Genomic DNA, 19,698 nt, shown 5'->3' on the forward strand with positions numbered 1-19,698 from the left:
GGACTTTGCAGCACAAAAACACACCCTGTTGAATGTGAAGCGCAAACGGCGAATCGAAGCTGAGTGGCCTTGAATGTCAGCGCGATGAGAGGGACGCGCGTTTTTCCTTCTCCGTTAGCGGAGTTTCACATAGAGGGCGCGTAAGTGCCGTGCTCGATTTCAGGACATTTTCAGGGAGCCAGAGCGAGCGCAGTTCACCTCCTCAAGAATTCTCGCTCTGTGACACATGCACACAACGGACATATACCTACTAGCTCAGTTTTGAGTCCTAAGGCAGGGATAATATGTCTGTAATTTTCACCAAAGGTATATCTGTATTTTTGTCTTTCTCTGACCAGACTGAAGGGTGCCCTCCTGTTCATCACAATAGTGCTGATTGGAACGGGCTGGGCCTTCATCAAGCACATTCTCAGTGACAAAGATAAGAAGATCTTCATGATTGTCATCCCTCTTCAGGTAGGCTCTTTGAGGTCTTGTGAAATTAGCTCTGCTCAGACTTTGTGCCATTGTTAGTATTGCTGCTTGTTCGTTTGTAAATGCAGGTCCTTGTGAACTAATTGACATTTTATTCTGACATGATAAAAAAAAAGTGGGATGCACTTCTGACTGTAACCTAAAATAAGTGACAGTTTCTTGACTAGCAAGCACTCCAGAGCAGTGGTTGGCAACCTGCAGGGTGGTATAATGGTATAATGTGGCCCTCGGCCCGGCATCTGAACTCTTCCTCTTCTCCTCGTCACCTCTAATATGAAAGCCAACATTGCCATTTTGACCTTAAATGGCAATTCTATTAAATTATGTTTGTAAAATGCAACTTTGGGACATGCGTGCTGAAGATAACCATCATTTCTATATTTCCATTGTAGCTTTTTACGTTGTTACGTATTTCCAGCTTTTACAATTTTTCCCTCTGCTTGCAAATCTCCTGTTCATTTATGTGGCCCCTGCCTTGTAGGCTTTAAAGGGACCGACAACTGCCCAGAACATGAACCGAGATGACTGCATGGATGGAAAGATTGTCCCTCATAGTGTCTCAAAACAGCCACGTTTTTCTCGTGAAAAGTGGAGTTGCATTTTTATTTCTTCATTGAAAAATTGCAAAAATAGCCTGTGTCATTGCCAGGTGGCAGACACTTTAATTAACCTACCTGCCCTGTCATGTGACCGTAAACTAGTGTACGGGGTCAACAATTTTCCTGTTAGTATTGAAATATTCTTTACTTCTTTATGATAAGAGATATTACTCCATAAAACTGTACATATAGGCCTGCATTAGTAGTACACATTAAAGTAGCGCTGCCTTTGCATGACAAACATCCCATGCTCGTCAGCTCATCTTGAGAAACTTTTCTGCATGCTCATGAAACCATGCATGCAGTTTCTGGGTCGCTAATTTTTTGGAGCGACGTGGTTATTCTACCAACAGTGTGTCTGGGAAATGATGCGTATTGCTTGTCGGCAGGGCTGCAGATATGCGCAGAGGTGTTTTTGATGACTTTGCTTGCCTCATGTGTCAAGAGAGTAACGATGAAGAGACAAGTCATCCGTGACACAGGCGCAACAATCTTGAGTGCAGACCCACGCAACCTAGTACAAATACAGAGAAGCTGTATTAAGCCGACAATAATACAGTCGAATCTCGATAATTCGAACTCGAAGGGGCCTGAAAATTTAAAAGAATTTCGCATTAATTAAAGCTAAGTAAACAGAGGGCTCCCCATGCAGTGGCGCATGTGCATTGAGCTAACACACGAGGGGCAAGTTTCAGAAAACTTACATTTATTCACAAATCACAGGACATTCGTTAATAGTTAAAGTAATCGGGGACGTGCGTCTGCACACATTTGCCTTGCAGCGAGTCAACCAATTTCGCACGCAGCTTGCAATGCATTTCTACTTTTCATTTTCTTCGCGCGCAGCGTTGAGGTGTCGCAGGTGCCGCCGCGGGATTGGGCGGGGTGCTGAGAGCATTTTCGGAGCACGGTATGTTTGAATTAACCGTCCCAAGTGCTTGCGCGTTCAAATTATTGGCCGTTTTCGCCCATTGAAGTACGCATAGCTTTGACGGGACCTCATCGTGAGTTCAAATTGACCGGAAGTTTGAATTAAGCGTGTTCGAATTAATGAGATTCGACTGTATGAAGTTGGGCGTGTCAGTAAGACATAGCTAATAATGTAGCTCGTAAAATATGTGAAACACAGGACAAGGGAAAGGACAAAGGGGGGCGCTTGTCCCTTCCCTTGTCCTGTGTTTCACATATTTTATGCATTACGTCATTAGCTGTATATAGCCACATCGTCTCATTGTAAGAACTTGTTATTTTCTAAAACAGTTGTAAAGCTCAAAATAAACATGGTTAAGCATAGTTACAGGAATTCCTGCAAAAGCAAAACGAGGACAACATTCACAAGTCTCCAGAAAGGGTGCCGGCATTGCTATCATTTCTCAGCATTGCTGGATGAAAGGGCAAATCTGTGTTCAGAGCCTTTCAGTGCAAAAAATGCTGCTTATAAGCTGACTACGGGCTTTTTGAATTAACTACGGCAGCTACAAACACTACGAATGGTAAGCTTTCTGTCACGCCTACAACAACTGAGTCGAAAAAGTTCAGTTGTTGGTCCCTTTAACAACTCAGTCCTCCACCTCCAAAAGTTGCCGGCCAATGCTTTAGAGGAATCAAAGACTCCGGTTACTTAACTTAGAAACGATCTGTGTACAAAAACAATTCATATGAGTAGTTGTGGTACATTGAAATCGCGATAAAATCTTAATGGTATTGAACTTGGCTACCTTCAACCCTTGAACGATATCTAGTGTGGCTAGTCTAGCTATCCTATTCGAGGAATTGCATCAAGCGTCTTACAGAAAGCGTCTGCACACGGTGGTGGCCATAAGAAGACTGGTTTATTGATACAAACGGAACGTTAGCATACAATGTTGCCAGGCGTTGCTCCAGGTGGGGCACAGTGTTGTCCTGTTGACTGCCCATTGCATCCTCCTCTCTTTGAAGGCGAAACACACAAAATGCACTGAGAACACAAAAAACGCTGCACGTAAGTTCCACTTTGGATACTTCTTTTTTTGAATGCGAAACGCACAAAATGCATTGTGAATGCCAGTTGGCAACAGTCGACTTTCCTAGGCTGTTTCACTCTGCTGTAATCCGTGAGTGTAGGCCAGGCGAAATGGTGGTCTTTGGGGTCTGGTGGATCGCCGGCATAAATCCTCGGTGCTAGGCAAGCTTGCCGAGTCTGCTGGTGGTCTGTCTTGTGTAGCTTGCTGGGGTTCTGGCTCGTGCGGTATGACGTCGCCTGTAGCTGACTCAGAAGTGTCGATGCTGTTGTCAGTGTTGTAACGCGGGAGTCGACAGAATGCTTCTGGCTTTTTGCCGAGATGTTGTCTATTTCGACGGAACATCCGGCCATCTTCTGTCAGAATGGTGTATGAGCTTGGCGCTACGAGATATTGGACTTGCGCCTTTATTTGCCAACTACCATTGTTGAGAACACGGACGACGTCTCCCTTCTGCAGTGAAGCCAGCGATCTTCTTGTGGTCTTTGCTTGAACATGTTTTTGCACAGGCATTGGGGGTGATGTTGAGAAATCTGGAAGCAGCGCTCTGAGGCTTTGTCCCATCAGCAGTTCTGCTGGGGACAGGCCATCCTCAAGAGGGCACACTGTAGCTCAGAAGGTCCAAATAAAAATCTTCTTTACCCTTCTTCGTTTTGTCTAAAATCCGCTTCACCACTTGCACGCCCTTCTCGGCGAGTCCATTAGATCTGGGAAAATGCGGACTTCAAATAGTATGCTTCAAGTCATAGTGAGCTGCAAAATTTTTGAACTCTTTTGATGCAAACTGAGGGCCACCATGGCTGCGAAATTCCAGTAGTAACCCAGGTCTTGCAAAGATCTTGCGTAGTTTCTGAATGACGGCTGTTGCTGAGGTCTCCTTCATTGCCCCGCCGCGGTGGTCTAGTGGCTAAGGTACTCGGCTGCTGACCCGCAGGGCGCGGGTTCGAATCCCGGCTGCGGCGGCTGCATTTCCGATGGAGGCGGAAATGTTGTAGGCCCGTGTGCTCAGATTTGGGTGCACGTTAAAGAACCCCAGGTGGTCTAAATTTCCGGAGCCCTCCACTACGGCGTCTCTCATAATCATATAGTGGTTTTGGGACGTTAAACCCCACATATCAATCGAGGTCTCCTTCAGGTGTTCGACAGCAGGAAAACTGGAGTAGGTGTCATAGACAACCAAATAATTCTTTCGAGCATGTTGAAAAATATCTGCATCAACTCTAGCCCACGGCAAATGAGGGACGGTGTGCGGAAAAGGGGGCTCGTCAGGTTGCCGATAAGCAAACTTTCTGCAGACGTCACACCTGTCTGTAAGATGGGCAATATCTTCTGCCATTCCTGGCCAGTACATCAATTTACGGGCCCTCGATTTGCATTTTTCTAAACTGAGGTCACCTTGGTGCACTCGTTGCAGCACTTCTGTGCGCATGCTTGCAGGTATTGCAACTTTAGTTCCCTTTAGAAGTATGTCTTTGACAACAGCAAGCTCTGCTGTAAAGGGCTTTAGCTGACCCTCTACAGGAATGGAGGACTGCAAACTCGAGATCACATCTTAAAGCATTTCATCACTGGTCGTTGCTGCCTGCAGACGAGAAAGGGTGGCTAGGCCAACACTTGCGGTAAGGGCACCTACAGCATGAACGTCAACATCTGTTGTGCCTTTTTCTGGGAGTTCCTGAGATGGGATTCTTGACTAGGTATCAGCAACAACGAATTTGTGGCCTGGAACATACTGCAAATAATATTCATATTTCAGCAGCCGAAAAAACAGGCGCTGCAGACATGGTGGCATGTCACCTATTTCTTTCTTTGAAATAGCCAATAATGGGCTGTGATCAGGTTTATTAGCAATGTATCCTCCAATCACATAGTTATTGAACTTTTCACAACTGAACGTTATGCCCAATGCCTCCTTTTCTGTTTGAGCGTTCCTTCTCTCAGTTTCGGTAAGTGTTCAGGACGCGTAGCCTACAAGACGCCAATCACATCCATGTTGTTGAAAAAAGACCGCTCCGAGTGCAAACACGGACGCGTCCGTTGACAGTTTCGTGGAAAGCTCGAAGTTAAAAATGGCCAAGACTGGCTTCTTTGTCAGCATCAATTTAAGCTGCTCCTATTCACGCTCGTGAGTTTGCATTCGCTCGAAAACTGTATCGTTTCTTATCAAGCTGCGCAAGGCCTCAGTGTGGGCTAACAACAGCAGCAAGTATTTGCTGAAATAGTTCACAGCCCCAAGGAAACGCTGTAAGTCCTTTTTAGTCTTTGCACAGGGTGATTTAGTATACACTTTATCAGGTCGGGATTAGTCTCAATACCTTTGGAGCTAATTTTATCACCCAAGAAAGTGATTTAAGTTTGTCCAAAAATACATTTTTCTACATTCGAAGTAAGGCCCTCAGCCTGTGCCCTCGCAAGCGCTTTGTGCAGTCGTTCATCATGTTCCTTTTTGCTAGAGACCCACACAATCACATCGTCGATATAGACGCGCGTTCCAGGAAGGTCATCGTATATCTGGCTCATGGTATGCTGGAAAACTTCAGTTGCAGATCCTATACCAAACAGCAACCTGAGATTCCGATAACGTCCAAACAGGGAACTGAATGTGCAGATTTCGGAAGTCTTTTTATCTAGAGGAATTCGGTGGAAACCGCTCTTTGCATCAAGTCTGCTGAAATACTTCACTTGCGCTAGCTCACCCTTGATTTCTTCACGGCATGGCAACTGAAAGTGTTCTCTTTTCACTTCCCTATTAATTGCTGACGGGTCCATGCATACTCGTGTGTCTCCATTTTTCTTCCTTGAGATAACGAATGGGCTTACCCAATCTGATGGTTCTTCTACTTTCTCGATGATGTTCACCGCACACATTCGGTCGAGCTGAAAGAGTGGCTTTCTGAGTGCGTAAGACACACGCCGGGCTGGCTGTACCACAGGGACCACATCTTTCGAAGCACGATTTTGTACTCGCGTTGCATCCTTCCAATTCCAGTGAATAACCTAGGGTATGTCTGCTTCAGGCTTGCGTATTCATCGCTGTTGTCCACCGCATTGACCCTGTTGACGACACCAAGTTTTTCGCTAGCCTTGAGGCCCAAGGTGAGGTGAACCTTCCCACTGTGTGGTATTTCGCCACCCCCATAATGACGCAAGACGCTCCTGGTGGGGTACGATTGCTGCTTGGTGTCTAGCCTGTTGAACAGTGAATGTGGCAGTAAGTTAGCCTGTGCTTTGGTATCGACCTTCAGTTGCACCTCTTTTCCTTCAATGCTCGTTGTTACAGTCCAATCGCGACTTTCACGGCCACGCTTGCTTTCTGTCCTGATCTCGAGAACGTCGAAGTGCCCGTAGCTCTCGGTTCCATTGACCACGTCATCAACAGCTGCTCGCTTGTCCATACAGCAGGCGGCGAAATGATTGGGTTTCATGCAATTGTTGCATATCTTTCCGTATGCCGGACACTTTCTTGGCGCGTGCGACAAGTTGCAGTACCGGCATTTTTTTTTACCCCTTTTTAACTGGCATTCTTGAGACTAATTCGATCTTGGTTTCTTCCGCCCACGCCTTATTTTGCGATTCAGCAAGTTCCTCAGCTTAGCAGTATTCGACTGCTGTGACTAAGGTCAGGTCTTTCTTGCGAAGAAGTATTTCACGCAGAGAAGCACTAGATATTTCATAGACGATTTAGTCCCTCAGCATGGAGTCCTGTAAATCACTGAAGTTGCGAATTTTTTATTTTAGCTGCAAGTCCCGAAAGAACTGTTCGAGTGGTTCTTAATGGGCTTGAGGACTAAGCAAAACACATAGCATTCGTAAGTCTCATTGCACTTGGGCAAGCAGTATGCTTTGAACGCTTTAAATAAAGCGTCGTAGTCTTTAGTTTTCGCCAGCATCAGATTCAGGGTATTGAACAATTGAATTGCTTTTTGACCACGACGTGCAAAAAAATAGCAGCTCTCTGCTCCATACTGCGTGGTTTGATGTGCTCTATTGCTATGAGGTACAGCTGGATGCGTTGCTTGAATATTTTCTAGGACGTCGCTGCGTTTTCACCCAGTTGCAGTGGCTCAGGCGGGCGTAGTTCAGTCTTGTTGGCGTCCCGCATCTGACACTATGTATCGAGCGTCTTACAGAGAGCGTCTGCACACGGTAGTGGCCATAAGAAGACTGGTTTATTGATACAAGCGTAACACTAGCGTACAACGTTGCTAGGCATTGCTCTAGGTGGCGCACAGTGTTGTCCTGTTGACTGCCCATTGCAGTATTAGAGGGTGTTTCAATGGGATATGATAGGGCTCAGCGAAGTTAGGAGGACACGTGAGGCCTATACCACGGTCGCTCGATCTCCCCCCTTTGGTGCAGCCCGCCGAAGGCTCCTTCCTCTTGTAAGAGTGCTAGTTGTATTTCAACACACCGCATCAACTTTGGCGCTACCTATCGGTGACGGAGGTGTTTATCCCAAGGCTCTTTTCAGCCACAATGAGCTATCTGCAGCGGTAGTTTCATGTGTTTCGGATCAGTGTGCTTTGTCATGCTTCACTTAGAGAGGCTCTCATGAACAGGTTACATCACATCAGCAGAATAGTGGCTGTGGCTGAGTGGCACATATTAGCGCAAGGAATACGACGAACACAGGAAAGGGACAATCCTTGCTGCGGTGGTTAAAGCTTATGCACTGTGTGATGTCAGTGCACGTTAAAGAACACCAGATGGTTGAAAATTTTTAAGCCCTCCACTTCGGCGTGCCTCAGGATTATATTGTGATTCTGGCAACCCGGGATGTTATTGAAAAGGCGGATATTTATTGTGTCTATATGGTTCACTCACTGCAATTGAAACTTTTTACGAGGTTATTCAAGCCCAGTAAAATGCCCCACCGTGATGGTCTGCTGGCTAAGGTACTTGGCTGCTGACCTACAGGTAGCGGGATTGAATCCTGGCTGCGGCGGCAGCATTTTCGATGGAGGCGAAAATGCAGTAGGCTCATGTGCTCAGATTTAGGTCCAGGTTTAAAAACCCCAAGTGGTCGAAATTTCCGAAGCCCTCCACTACGCCGTCTCTCAGAATCATATGGTGGTTTTTGGACGTTATACCCCACATATCAATCAATCAATGAAGCCCAGTAAAATCCAAGTTTACTGCTGAATACCGATGATACTGGGCTATATATGCAGGTTTTAACCACAATATAGATTTTGATGTGTTTTGGTGCCATGGGCACATTGGCGAAAAGATTGTTGGATGCTAAAACAGGCCCAACAATTTTATCAGTAGCAAAAACTATATTTGTCTCAGTTTTTATAAGAAAAAATAAAAGCTCCTAATTTGTATTAGATGTGTGCCGTGAGACCACTGTTGTGCATGAAGTGAAGCAATGTCTAATATTTTTGCGGTAATATGTGAAAGCCAATTATGCACATTAGCTAGCCCCACAAATAATTCTTTAGATGTAGATGGTTCTCCATGCACGCGCTCTACTAGATGCATCTGGTGAGTTTGGCTTTCTGATTGAAGCAATGAGAAAGCACAAGATCCTCGTCTTGATCTCACTACTACGACCAGTGCTGTAGGTAGAACTTTTTCGGGGGGGGGGGGCGAAGGGGCACCTTTTGGAGTGGTGCTTATTCGCTCTGTATGCCATCATTTAACCATATGGTGTAGTAGCGCAATTTTCACGGGGACGAAGAGGACAAGAACACACGACACTCGCTACACTCGCAACTAATTTTATTTCAGAAGCAGCACATCATATATAACCCATAACCCTAGCGACACAGAAAAGAACTACGAACATTGAATCATTGCCAACAGAAGCTTTTGCGCAGACTCAAGCGATAGTACACGGCAGTTATGCTTACACTTTAAGATGACATAACTAAAAACAGCCCTGGGTAACATCAAATAAAAAAAACAAAAAAATTTGCGGGAATTCACACGTGTTTGAAACAAAATTTTGAAACGACAAAAAGGAGAGTATGACACATGCAAACACTGATCTCAATTAAGTCCTTCGAGGTAGCTGGCTTCTCGGTCACTTAACGAAACCGATGACTGACTAATGCATCCTTCTTTTCTTTTTTTAATGTGGAAGGCTTCGACAATTTCTCTGGTTAGTTGGTTTCCATGACGGAAGACTACGGTCGTGTCACTGAACAGTGGTGAGCAGCCACACTGGGAACAGTGTCTCTTTATGTGAGAATGAATGTCAGTTCTTAATGATCGCTTGTGTTCTAAAAGTCGGGTGTTCAAACATCGACCCGTCTGGCCGATGTATACCTTTCCACACGTTAGCGGCAAGCAATACACGACTGATAGGCTACACTTAACAAACTTTGTTGTGTGATTTACCGTACAACTACCAGCATTAGTGTTTACTGCTATGGAAACTTTACGGTCTAGTTTGGAACATATTTTACTAAGCTTGTTGGGTGCCGAAAAAACTAGTTCTAGGCCATAGCGATTACCTACGTTTTTTAAGTTATGGGCAATCTTGTGCGCATATGGAACTGACACTACGTTCTTCCTGTTTTCATTACTTGTCATTTTTTTATGAAAGTTGTTGCGTACGTGACTAATCAGCTTGTTAGCCGATCTACACAACACGTTTTTTTCGTACCCAGCATTTTTTAGCCTGATAATTTGTTGGTTGAAGCTTTCACTAATCTTTTCTGGACATGACTTTGTTAAGGCTGCTCTCAAACATGAAAAGGCTATGCCACTCTTTACAACTTTAGAATGTGCCGATCGGTAGCTAAGTAAGGGTTTTTCCGTTCGCGGATTGTATGACCAGCATACATGTTCTGCTGTGGCATCTAACTCAATATCCAAAAACTGCAGTTTGTGATTGACTGGTAATTCATGAGTAAATTCAAGCCCTCTACTATTTTTCTTGAAGACTTTCAAAACTTCTGCGACCTTTTTATCCCGAACATCCGATTCAATAAAAACCAAAAAGTCATCTACAAACCGAAACACTTTGAGTGCAAGCCCTTTAAGGTTTAAATCTATTGCCTTGTCCATTTTTGCTAAATCAATTGTGCTTAAAACCGGGGCAACTTTCGAGCCTCAAAATTTTGTTTCAAACACGTGTGAATTCCCGCAATTTTTTTTTTTTTTTGATGTTACCCAGGGCTGTTTTTAGTTATGTCATCTTAAAGTGTAAGCGTAACTGCCGTGTACTATCGCTTGAGTCTGCGCAAAAGCTTCTGTTGGCAATGATTCAATGTTCGTAGTTCTTTTCTGTGTCGCTAGGGTTATGGGTTATATATGATGTGCTGCTTCTGAAATAAAATTAGTTGCGAGTGTAGCGAGTGTCGTGTGTTCTTGTCCTCTTCGTCCCCGTGAAAATTGCGCTACTACACCATATGGTTAAATGATGTCTTACCAACTAGCCCAGCTCTCAACCCTACTCGCTCTGTATGCCATGACCAAAAAATTCAAGGGGAAGGGAGTGCACGAGCCTAGTGTGCCACCCCCTGGCTGTGCCACTATGTACGGCAACTCAATATTACATTAATGATCTTGTTGTGAATAATTAAAATGTACCGACTCCAAATTTGGTATCAACTAAATAGACAAAATAAATGTGTGTTTTATTTATAATCATATACCGAGAGCATTTATCTGCGCGTCGTGACGTATTCATTTCCATGACATTTATTCATATATTTGTAATATAAATCTGACAGTTAATTGATTGAAATGTGAGGTTTAACGTCCCAAAACCACCATATGATTATGACAGATGCCCTAGTGGAGGGCTTCCGAAATTTTGACCTCCTGGGGTTCTTTAACGTACACCCAAATCTGAGCACACAAGCCTACAGCATTTTCGTCTCCATGGAAAATGTAGCCGCCGCAGTCAGGATTTGATCCCCCGACTCACGGGTCAGTAGCAGAGTACCTTAGCCACTACACCAATGTGGCGGGGCAAATCTGACTATTGTCTGTAATGATTATTTCTATAAAGGTATACTGAGCACATTTATTTGCGTGTTGTGACGTATTTGTTTTCAGAACATATATCTAGATATAATGTGAATCGGACTTTTTCCAGTATTGAGTCTTTGTAGTTTCACGTACACATAATTTATTACTCAAACTTTGCAAGATTTCACAAAGGGAGGGCTTTGCGGAAAAGTGGTTTCTGAAAAAGTCTGAATATGTTTTCTAGCGAGCTGCTAGGAAGTCCCCCCCCTGTTGGCCAGGAATCTACTCAGCAGCTTCTCGATAAAGAGCATAGACTTTTAAACCTAACATCAGTCTCAAAAAAACAAAATGGCATTGCATTCTTAACGCACGATGAGGAATAAGACTGTCACAAAGTAGGGAGTGTGAGTGGGTTTACACCTTCGTGCGACGCAGTGCAAGCAGGTGCAAGGGCAATTACCTCGCTAATGTGCAGCACCCTCACTTCCCGTCGAGGTCGGTCAGTCAACTTTTGCTTTCACGTGCGCTCCTTTGTTCGGAAGACGACTTGGCACGCCGCACCAAAAGAGAGAAATCGATCGGTCGTGGTTATACAGTGTTAAAGAATAGACAGGCCCTATGCTACTGTGGATTAATTGACGGAAAATATCTAGAGGTTGGGTTTCTTATACACAAGAATATCACTGGCAATGTTGGTGAATACTATAGTATCAGTGAGAAGGTGGCAATTAAGTTTAGCAAAAGGTACAAGATGAAGGCGGTACAGGCCTACGCACCTACATCGAGCCATGATGATCATTTGGTCAAACACTTCTATGAAGACCTAGAGTCAGCCAATAATAAAGTAAAGTTACAGTATACTATATTCTTATAGGTGACTTTAAAGCCAAAGTTGGCAAGAAACAGGCCGAAGATCATGCAGTGGGGGAATATGGCATCCACAGCCACCATAGTTCTCCTTAAAAAAAAGCGACAGAATCCCAATAAAAAAGGTGTAAGGCAGGGAGACACGATCTCTCCAATGCTATTCATCGCATGTTTACAGGAGGTTTTCAGGACCCTAGATTGGCAAGAGTTAGGAATAAGAGTTATAGCAAATGTCGCTCGTCGAGCGGGAGCAACTTTTATTGCTCCGTGGCTGAGAATTCGAGTTCCACTGGTAGATTTGGAGCTAGTTCGTGTTTTCCACTGGTAGATTCGAAGCAGCCCACTCTACGACAGAGCGTTTCATGGGCTCCATCTTGCAGAGACTGATTTCACCAGAACTCCGAGAATGTGTTGCCGTCATTTCCGGTACAATCGGGGCAGCTAGGTTGTCTTTGGCATTTTTTGGGGTAGTCTAATAACCCTGTGCACTTGTTTACATTCTTAAAAGCCATACACCCCTGCTTTCCACGACTGCGTGGTCGAAATGGGTGCTTTGCAATGGCGAGTCTGGCAACACAGTTTCCATTGAAATGTCGTGAGTGGAAAAGAAAATCGTTCCCAGTATCGGTTTAGCAATGTATGTGTAAATAACATCCGGAGCGGCTTTACGAAAGGCATTCTCGTGTTCCACTCGCAGATCTGGTTTGGCGCAATCAGAGTGCTCGCCCCAGGATTTCAGCGGTCGCTTTGGGTCTACCAGTGGGATTCGCCATTAATGGAGAGTATCTTAGTAACCTGCGATTCGCTGATGACATTGCCTTGATGAGTAACTCAGGGGACGAATTACAGCTCATGATTACAGAACTGGACACGGAAAGCAGAAAAGTAGGTTTTAAAATTATTATGCTCAAAATTAATGCGCAACAGTCTCGACAAAAAACAGCACTTTGTGGCAGGGGGAGAGGCGCTGGAAGTTGTAAAGGAATATATATGTTTACTTAGGACAGGAAGAAACTGCGGAGCCGAGCCATGGGAGTGAAATAACGAAGAATAAGGATTGGTTGGAGCACGTTCCGCAAGCATTCTGAAGTCATGAATGGTAACCAGCCTTTAACCCTCAAAAGGAAGGTATATAACAGCTGCATGTTGTCAGTACTTATCTACAGAGCAGAAACCTGGAGGCTTACAAAGAGGGTTCAGCTTAAATTGAGGACGACGCAGCGTGGGATGGAAAGAAAAATGATAGGTGTAACCCTAAAAGACAAGAAGAGGGCTGAGTGGACCGGGGAACAAACCAGGGTTAATGATATCATAGATGAAATCAAGAAGAAATAGACACGAGCCGGACCATGTAGCACATAGGCAGGACAACCGCTATTAAAGGGCCCCTAAACGGCCTCCGATATTTTTTCAAACATTTCAAGTAAACGCGTGCATCGTAGGCAGAATGCCGTCTCGATAAACTATTCTACATGTGGCAGTGTTACGAACCGCCGTCACACCACAAATTCCAAGAAACAATCCTTCCTTCTTTTTTTTTTTTTGTAGCAGGCTTGGAGCAGCCAGAAAGATGTTTTGGAGGAGGCTTGGAGCAGCAAAAAAGACGTTTTAGAGCAGGTTTGGAGCAGCCAGAAGGGCCTTTTCGAGCAGGTTTAGAGCAGTGAGAACATGCGGAGTAGATGTAGCCCCGTTACATACCACTTGTGAAGCAGCATTCGTTCAATGCTGCATTTTTTGAACACTCAGCTAAATTGTGCAATAACCTCATTAATGCAATAGAAATTATATGGACACTCCCAACAGATTTTTGCCATTGCCATCATGTCCTGTGTAAATTCTGAATTGATAACATACCACCACTCATCGAATGTTTTATTCGCGGGTAAAAGTACGGGAGTGGGGGCAACGAACTTGGTTGAAGCAGAGATCAAATGATTTAGCCCGTCTCCGCTGCTCAGAGGGCACGTGCAATAAAATCCGATACCCCCATCCTGGAGGTCTGTAGCCAAAGTAGAGTGGCTTAGAATAGGGGAGTGTCCAAAGTGCCGCGTGAATAAATGGGAGGATTGAGCGCCTTTTGCAATAAACTCACGTGTCGGGGCGTTGCCGTGCTGGACCCGTGGGCTTCCTGCGTGGTGAAAGCCGCGTCGTAGCAGAGGGTGTCTGCTACACACCCGATATTTCGCCTAATGTTAGCCAATGTTGCGGTAATGTGGACAATATTTAATATTTAGGCACTCCAACACTATACTGTAACAACTCACGACACAGATAACACGTTTGGTAACTCTGGAGCGGGGATCTTATACATTTTCTTTCAGCTGTTTTTTTATGGCAATCATTCGCTCTTTTGCGCCCGTTTGAACAACGCATACAGCGCACAGCTGTTGTGAGTGAAGGTACCTAATTTAGTTTCATGTCCAATGACGAATGTAAATGCGCTGCAGAAGAGAATAAGCTGCAGATCTCAAAGATAACCTGGAGAACATATGGTGCGGTACGATGTAGGTGCGGTGGCTGTCCGGTGTTCTGATTGTGTTCCAAACTGCCTGACACGCTGCATCAGTAAGTGGGAAGATTTTGAGCTCTGTCGCAGTACCCTGGAGCCTAAGCAGAAAAAAAAAAAAAAAGGTTGTGTATGCTATGTTGAGCTCATCAGGAAAATGCAGTAAATTTCAGCCAGGTGCCCTGTTGATGTGCACTCCTTTGCTGCGAGAACAAATGCATTTCATCTAACCACTCCACTCGCATACGTATTTTTTGTAAAACCTCTGAGTCATGCCAAGGCTAAGCACTATCAACCTTCAAAATATCTTAAGTTAGGAATGAGTTATTTGAAACTTGTTTTTCGTTGCGTATGGCGAAGGCTTGAAGCTACGCACGAACCTCGCAGAAACGTTTTATGCTGACATTCAGCGATCCCTGTAAGTAAAAACAAACCCGACGTATGAGGCATGAGTGACCACAGCTGGCTTTAATATTACACTTTCACTTTATTATTACAATATTACACTTTCACACTTGATTAACTGGCTCTAATATTACACTTTCACATTTGTAAACATTTCATATTTTTGTCCAGGCAGCTATTCAACTTGTACAGCATTCAACCATCAGCACTCGTACTCGTATATAGTGTTAAGCGAAGCGGTCAGTGCGCAAAATTAATTCAGGTGACTTTGCGTGTAAATTACTTTTTTTTTATTGCTCTTGATTCTTGCATGCACAATGCCATTGCTCGATTAACCATGGGAGCAAGTTTCCCTTCGTTCCTTCCTTATGCCTGTTCATTTTGCACATTTTTACGCACACACCAGCGTTCTCGAGCTCTATCGCCACAGCTGGGCCACGCTGATTCCACTTGACACATGAGTTATTAAATTCTGTTGTTGCCCCATGCACTAACACAGTGCATAGATGTTGGTAAGCACCTTGCCACACCACATTATTAAAGCTAAGCGAACTTCAAGTACCCTGTGTGGAAACATAGCATGAAAAACTGCAGTGTGTAGCAGATGTCCCTTGCTTTCTGCGCTGGGTGCAGAAAGCCTACAGATTTGGCACAGAAGTGGCACGGTGCTGCAGTTTACCACAAAAGGCCCACGTGGGAGCTGGCGCCTTGGACAGTCCCCCAATTCCAGGTCAAGGGGGACTTCGTTAGGGGGCCAGGCAAGGCTGGTGTGCTTCGCATGGGCTCCGTATTCTACGAAGTTTTCTTGAACCAAGGCCGCCTTTTTGTGCCAACAGTGGTCTGTCTTGAACTTCAGCAAGTTGCCGACGCTGCTGGTGAGTGCCTCAAACCTCTTCGTTCTTGAGGAGCTTTGCAAACTTCAACTCTTGCTGAGTGGGAGAACGCCGCCTCGTTAGCCCAACGCCACCGTCGCCGGGCTCGCGCTTCGACGCACGTGCACAAGTTCATTCGGCAACGCAATGGCATACAAGGTGAATGGCACGGATTTACCTGCCACAGAATTCAATCCAGAAGAATGGAGTGTAGTCCTGAATGCCCGACAACGCTCACCTCAACAGCAGTCAAAAAAAAACTGAAGGAACGCAGTCAAGTAAAGTGGCATCAGCTGACGAAACGCCAGCACGCAAAACGTAATCAGCACCCAGCGTTTCCTCAAATCTCAACGACACAGCTTTGGTGCGTCCTTGCTTAAAACGACTGCCACGGTTGCCAGTCGATGACTTCAAGATTGTCTTTCGTCCGAGTGCGGGCGTAGATCTGGCCCAATACAACGATGAAGAGTTACGAGCGGCTGTAGTCGCCAACAGCGGACTGCACTCTGTGGTTGCCCACGAAGATCTTGTGTGCACCAATCTGGCCAAGAATATTTTCACCGTGTCCACTTCTTGCGCCGACCGAGTTGCCAACTATGCAAAAATATGAGAACTCACGCTACGTGGTAAAAAACTGGAATTTCATGCGTATGCGTATATAGCTCCCCCGGACAAGGCACGAGCAGGGATCATCTACCGTGCTTGGAATGGTGAATCACCTCAGGACTTGCTTCAAGAATTACGTCGGGAGAATCCCCTTCTACCAATAGTCCAAGCAAGAGACATGGGGCGTACCTCACGCTCAGTGCTCATTCACTTCATGGCTGAGGAGCTTCCTCCATAATTCAAAATGTTTGGCATCCTCTACGCCATTTTCAACTTTCGACCGAAAGTGGAAGCGTGCCTAAACTGCAGGCAAGTCGGCCACCGACGAGATGTATGTCCTTTGCCAAATCGCCTCACTTGCTCAAGCTGCGGACAGAAGCACCTAGAGGACTATCCCTGCACTCCGCAGTGCGTCATCTGTGGGGACGCTCACAAGACGGGTCACAGGGCATGCAAGCAACGCTTTCAGCGTGGCTTCAGCCATCTCTCTTGGCCACGACGAAGGCCGCAACAAGAGCACCAGCAGGAGCAGCCCGAGTTCCAGCTCGAGAAGGAGTTTTTTCCAAGCATCGACGATAGAAATCGTAGCAGCAGAAGCAAGAGTGCTGGACGAAACCGTAGCAGCAGAAGCAAGAGTCCTGGGCGAAACCGTGGCAGCAAAAGCAAAAGCCCTGGACGAAGTGCATCACATAGCCGCGACTTCGGCACCAAACCCGAAAAGGTGAGCTGGGCAAAAGAAGCCTCCTGTTCCTGTTGTATGCTCTCTGACGCTAAAGAAGATTCTAAAACTCGGGAGACTATCGAACGTCTTATGCGAGAGAATCAAGAGTTAAAGCAACAGTTGGCTCTGGTGCTAGAATGTTTAAGTACACTTACAGCTGCCGCACCCGCGTATTCTCCACCCCTATCCATCTCCCCCTCTATCATAGAGCCTGATATGGCAGCCGACTCAGGGACTGATATTATAGATTTTTCCCCACAGCCAGCAAAAAAGAAAAGGACAGAACAGCCCGAGTCATCGGAGGATGATTTTAAAAGCACCAGTAAAAAAATTCGGAAAGAACACCGAGAACTCAAACAAAAAGTTGATTTAGGCTTTACTCAAATTGCTGAACGCTTCAATAAGATAGAGAATATTCTAGGCGTGTTATTCGCTCGGCTCGAATCTCTCCCACAATCTTCAACCCTCTCCAGCGCTTTCGCAGCCATAACCCCCTCCTGCACCCGTTGCGTCATCTTTACCATCTTCACTCTGCATATGGCAATGGAATTGCCGTGGATTAAGAAACAAGAGAGACAACCTCTCACTTTATATACAGCGGTCTACATGGGCCCCTGATGTCATCTCCAAACAGGAGCCTTTAAAAGCTTGCAAACTCCTCGGCTATCAGGCTGTACATTCGCATCCTAACTCCCCATGGGCTACAACATATATACAGAGGAATATCTCATTTATAGCGCATGATCTCTCCGATCTTTACAGTGACTGCCTTCTTCTTGAACTTCTCCCGCGTCGTACAGGACAAGGCACATATTTTATTTTGAACATTTATTCTCATCCTAGAGATGGCCTCACTGCTGTTTTTGAAGCAATCGATAGGGCCATCCAAATAGCAAGCTCTGCTTCCATAGTTGTAATGGGTGACTTTAATGCCCCGCACGTAGATTGGGGTTACAGGAGAAACGCTCGGAAGGGCACCAGCCTTTTTCAATACATTCAGCGAAACAGGTGCACTCTAGTCACTGACTGCATGCTACCAACAGGAATTGGCAACAGTGTGAGCAGAGATACCACCCCTGACCTTACTTTCACTAAAAATGTGCGACAAGCTAACTGGACACACAGTGGGGTCAACCTCGGCAGCGATCATTACATCCTAACAATTACACTGTCCCATGCCAATTTTCGTCCACAGTTTCACCTATTGTTGACTGGGACAAATTTCGCGAAATCCGAGACCGAAACTCGAAAAAAGAAATTTAAGACTACAAAGACTGGACGTCTCAGCTTAAACAGGATGTAGCTCTTAGCGAAAAAGTAGCCCCAGCAGCACATATCCGCAATCCAGTAGACAGCAGGCTACTCCACCTATGGGAGGCCTATCAGAGCTTGGAAAACGATGGCTCAAGCAAAAATATAATTGCAAACTAAAACGCAAAATGTTACAAACACTCCAGCTTGTAGCTGAACATGCGGCTAAACTTTCATCGCTGAAATGGAACCAGATAAGTAACCGACTCGACGGTACTCTACATATGAAGAACTCTTGGTCCCTGCTTCGCCATATCTTAGACCCATGCTCCTCGCGATGTGAAAGTAATAAGCGAATTATGAAACTCTTGTTTGAAGTTGAAAAACAAGGGCAAGACGTTGAAACTGCTCTTAAAACTACGTATTTCCCTGGCCCAAGGCGAGAATCGTTACCTACCTACAATGGAGCTCCCAATCCAGACTTGGATGCACCAATTGCAGAGGCGGAAGTTTGGGCTGCCCTAAGTAAACTTCGCACGACATCCGCTCCAGGACTAGATGGAATTACTAACAAGACACTCCGAAATTTAGACTCCAAGTCAGTGGCAGCTCTTGCCGATTTCATGAATCAACAATGGGAGCAGGGCACGCTGCCCCAGGAATGGAAATCAGCTAAGGTGACTTTCATACCCAAGCATAATAAGCCAGGCCCGTAACTAAGGGGAGGGGGGGTTGAGGAGGTTCTGACCCCCCCCCCCCCCAAAATTTTTTTGATGCTTTAACTTTTCGGGTGATACTAAAATATTTACACGCCTTCACAGCGACCACCAGCTGCCGAAGTTACACTGCAACTTTCCTGGCATTGCTTCCCTCTTCTTTCTGTCTTCAAACCTACCCTTTTAGCAGAACACCTCAGCGCTCCCTCCCCCGCATGCGCACCTGCCCTATTTGTACAGCTTTGCACTTCGCCCTCGCGTTCCTTCGAGTCTTTTTTTTTTTTCGTCTTTCACACCGTAGCAGCTCCTCTATTGATTCCAGATTCTTTCCTTGTGCATTGCCGCTGGATAAGTTATTCGTCTGTGCGGACCGCACGTGTCGGCTTTGGGTTCCTACGAAAAGCGCGTCTACTTCTGTGAAGGTAAACAGTTCGACAGCAACGGCAACACCAACACGACGTGCGCAAATTTGCCAGGGAATGAAACCCCTATGCGGAAAAACTCAGCGGCGCATTCCGAGGACGCAGGCTGCAGGGCAAACTTTTCTCAAACTGTAGTCCTCGCCACCGAAACGAATCATCGAAGATGACATCTACTGAAAGACTGGCATATCCGATCAACTTCGAACAACCTTAACCACACGCAAGGAAATCTACCTCTTCTGTACACAGAAGGTATATGCGCCTCCCTACAAAGCGCACAAAGTGAGGATACAGCCGGCACACAATCCGGCACCAGCGGTCAACTTTCACGGG

At 45.5% G+C, this 19,698-nt stretch overlaps 1 protein-coding gene and 1 pseudogene across 5 annotated transcripts in view; one reads left to right on the forward strand and one right to left on the reverse strand.

Annotated features, from left to right (window-relative positions):
- LOC119160747 (protein GPR107) overlaps positions 1-19,698 on the forward strand; it is a 428,055-nt gene that overhangs the window by 298,924 nt on the left and 109,433 nt on the right. For all 5 annotated transcript variants that reach the window (XM_075881006.1, XM_075881007.1, XM_037412965.2 and 2 more), the window contains one exon: positions 339-456. In XM_075881006.1, the coding sequence (XP_075737121.1) occupies positions 339-456 (118 nt within the window). The remainder of the gene's footprint in view (positions 1-338; positions 457-19,698) is intronic.
- Positions 2,548-7,737, reverse strand: LOC142776749 (uncharacterized; annotated as a pseudogene).

The sequence above is a fragment of the Rhipicephalus microplus genome, chromosome X (genome assembly GCF_043290135.1).
Source record: "Rhipicephalus microplus isolate Deutch F79 chromosome X, USDA_Rmic, whole genome shotgun sequence".
In the NCBI taxonomy this organism is placed as follows: Eukaryota; Metazoa; Arthropoda; class Arachnida; order Ixodida; family Ixodidae; genus Rhipicephalus; species Rhipicephalus microplus.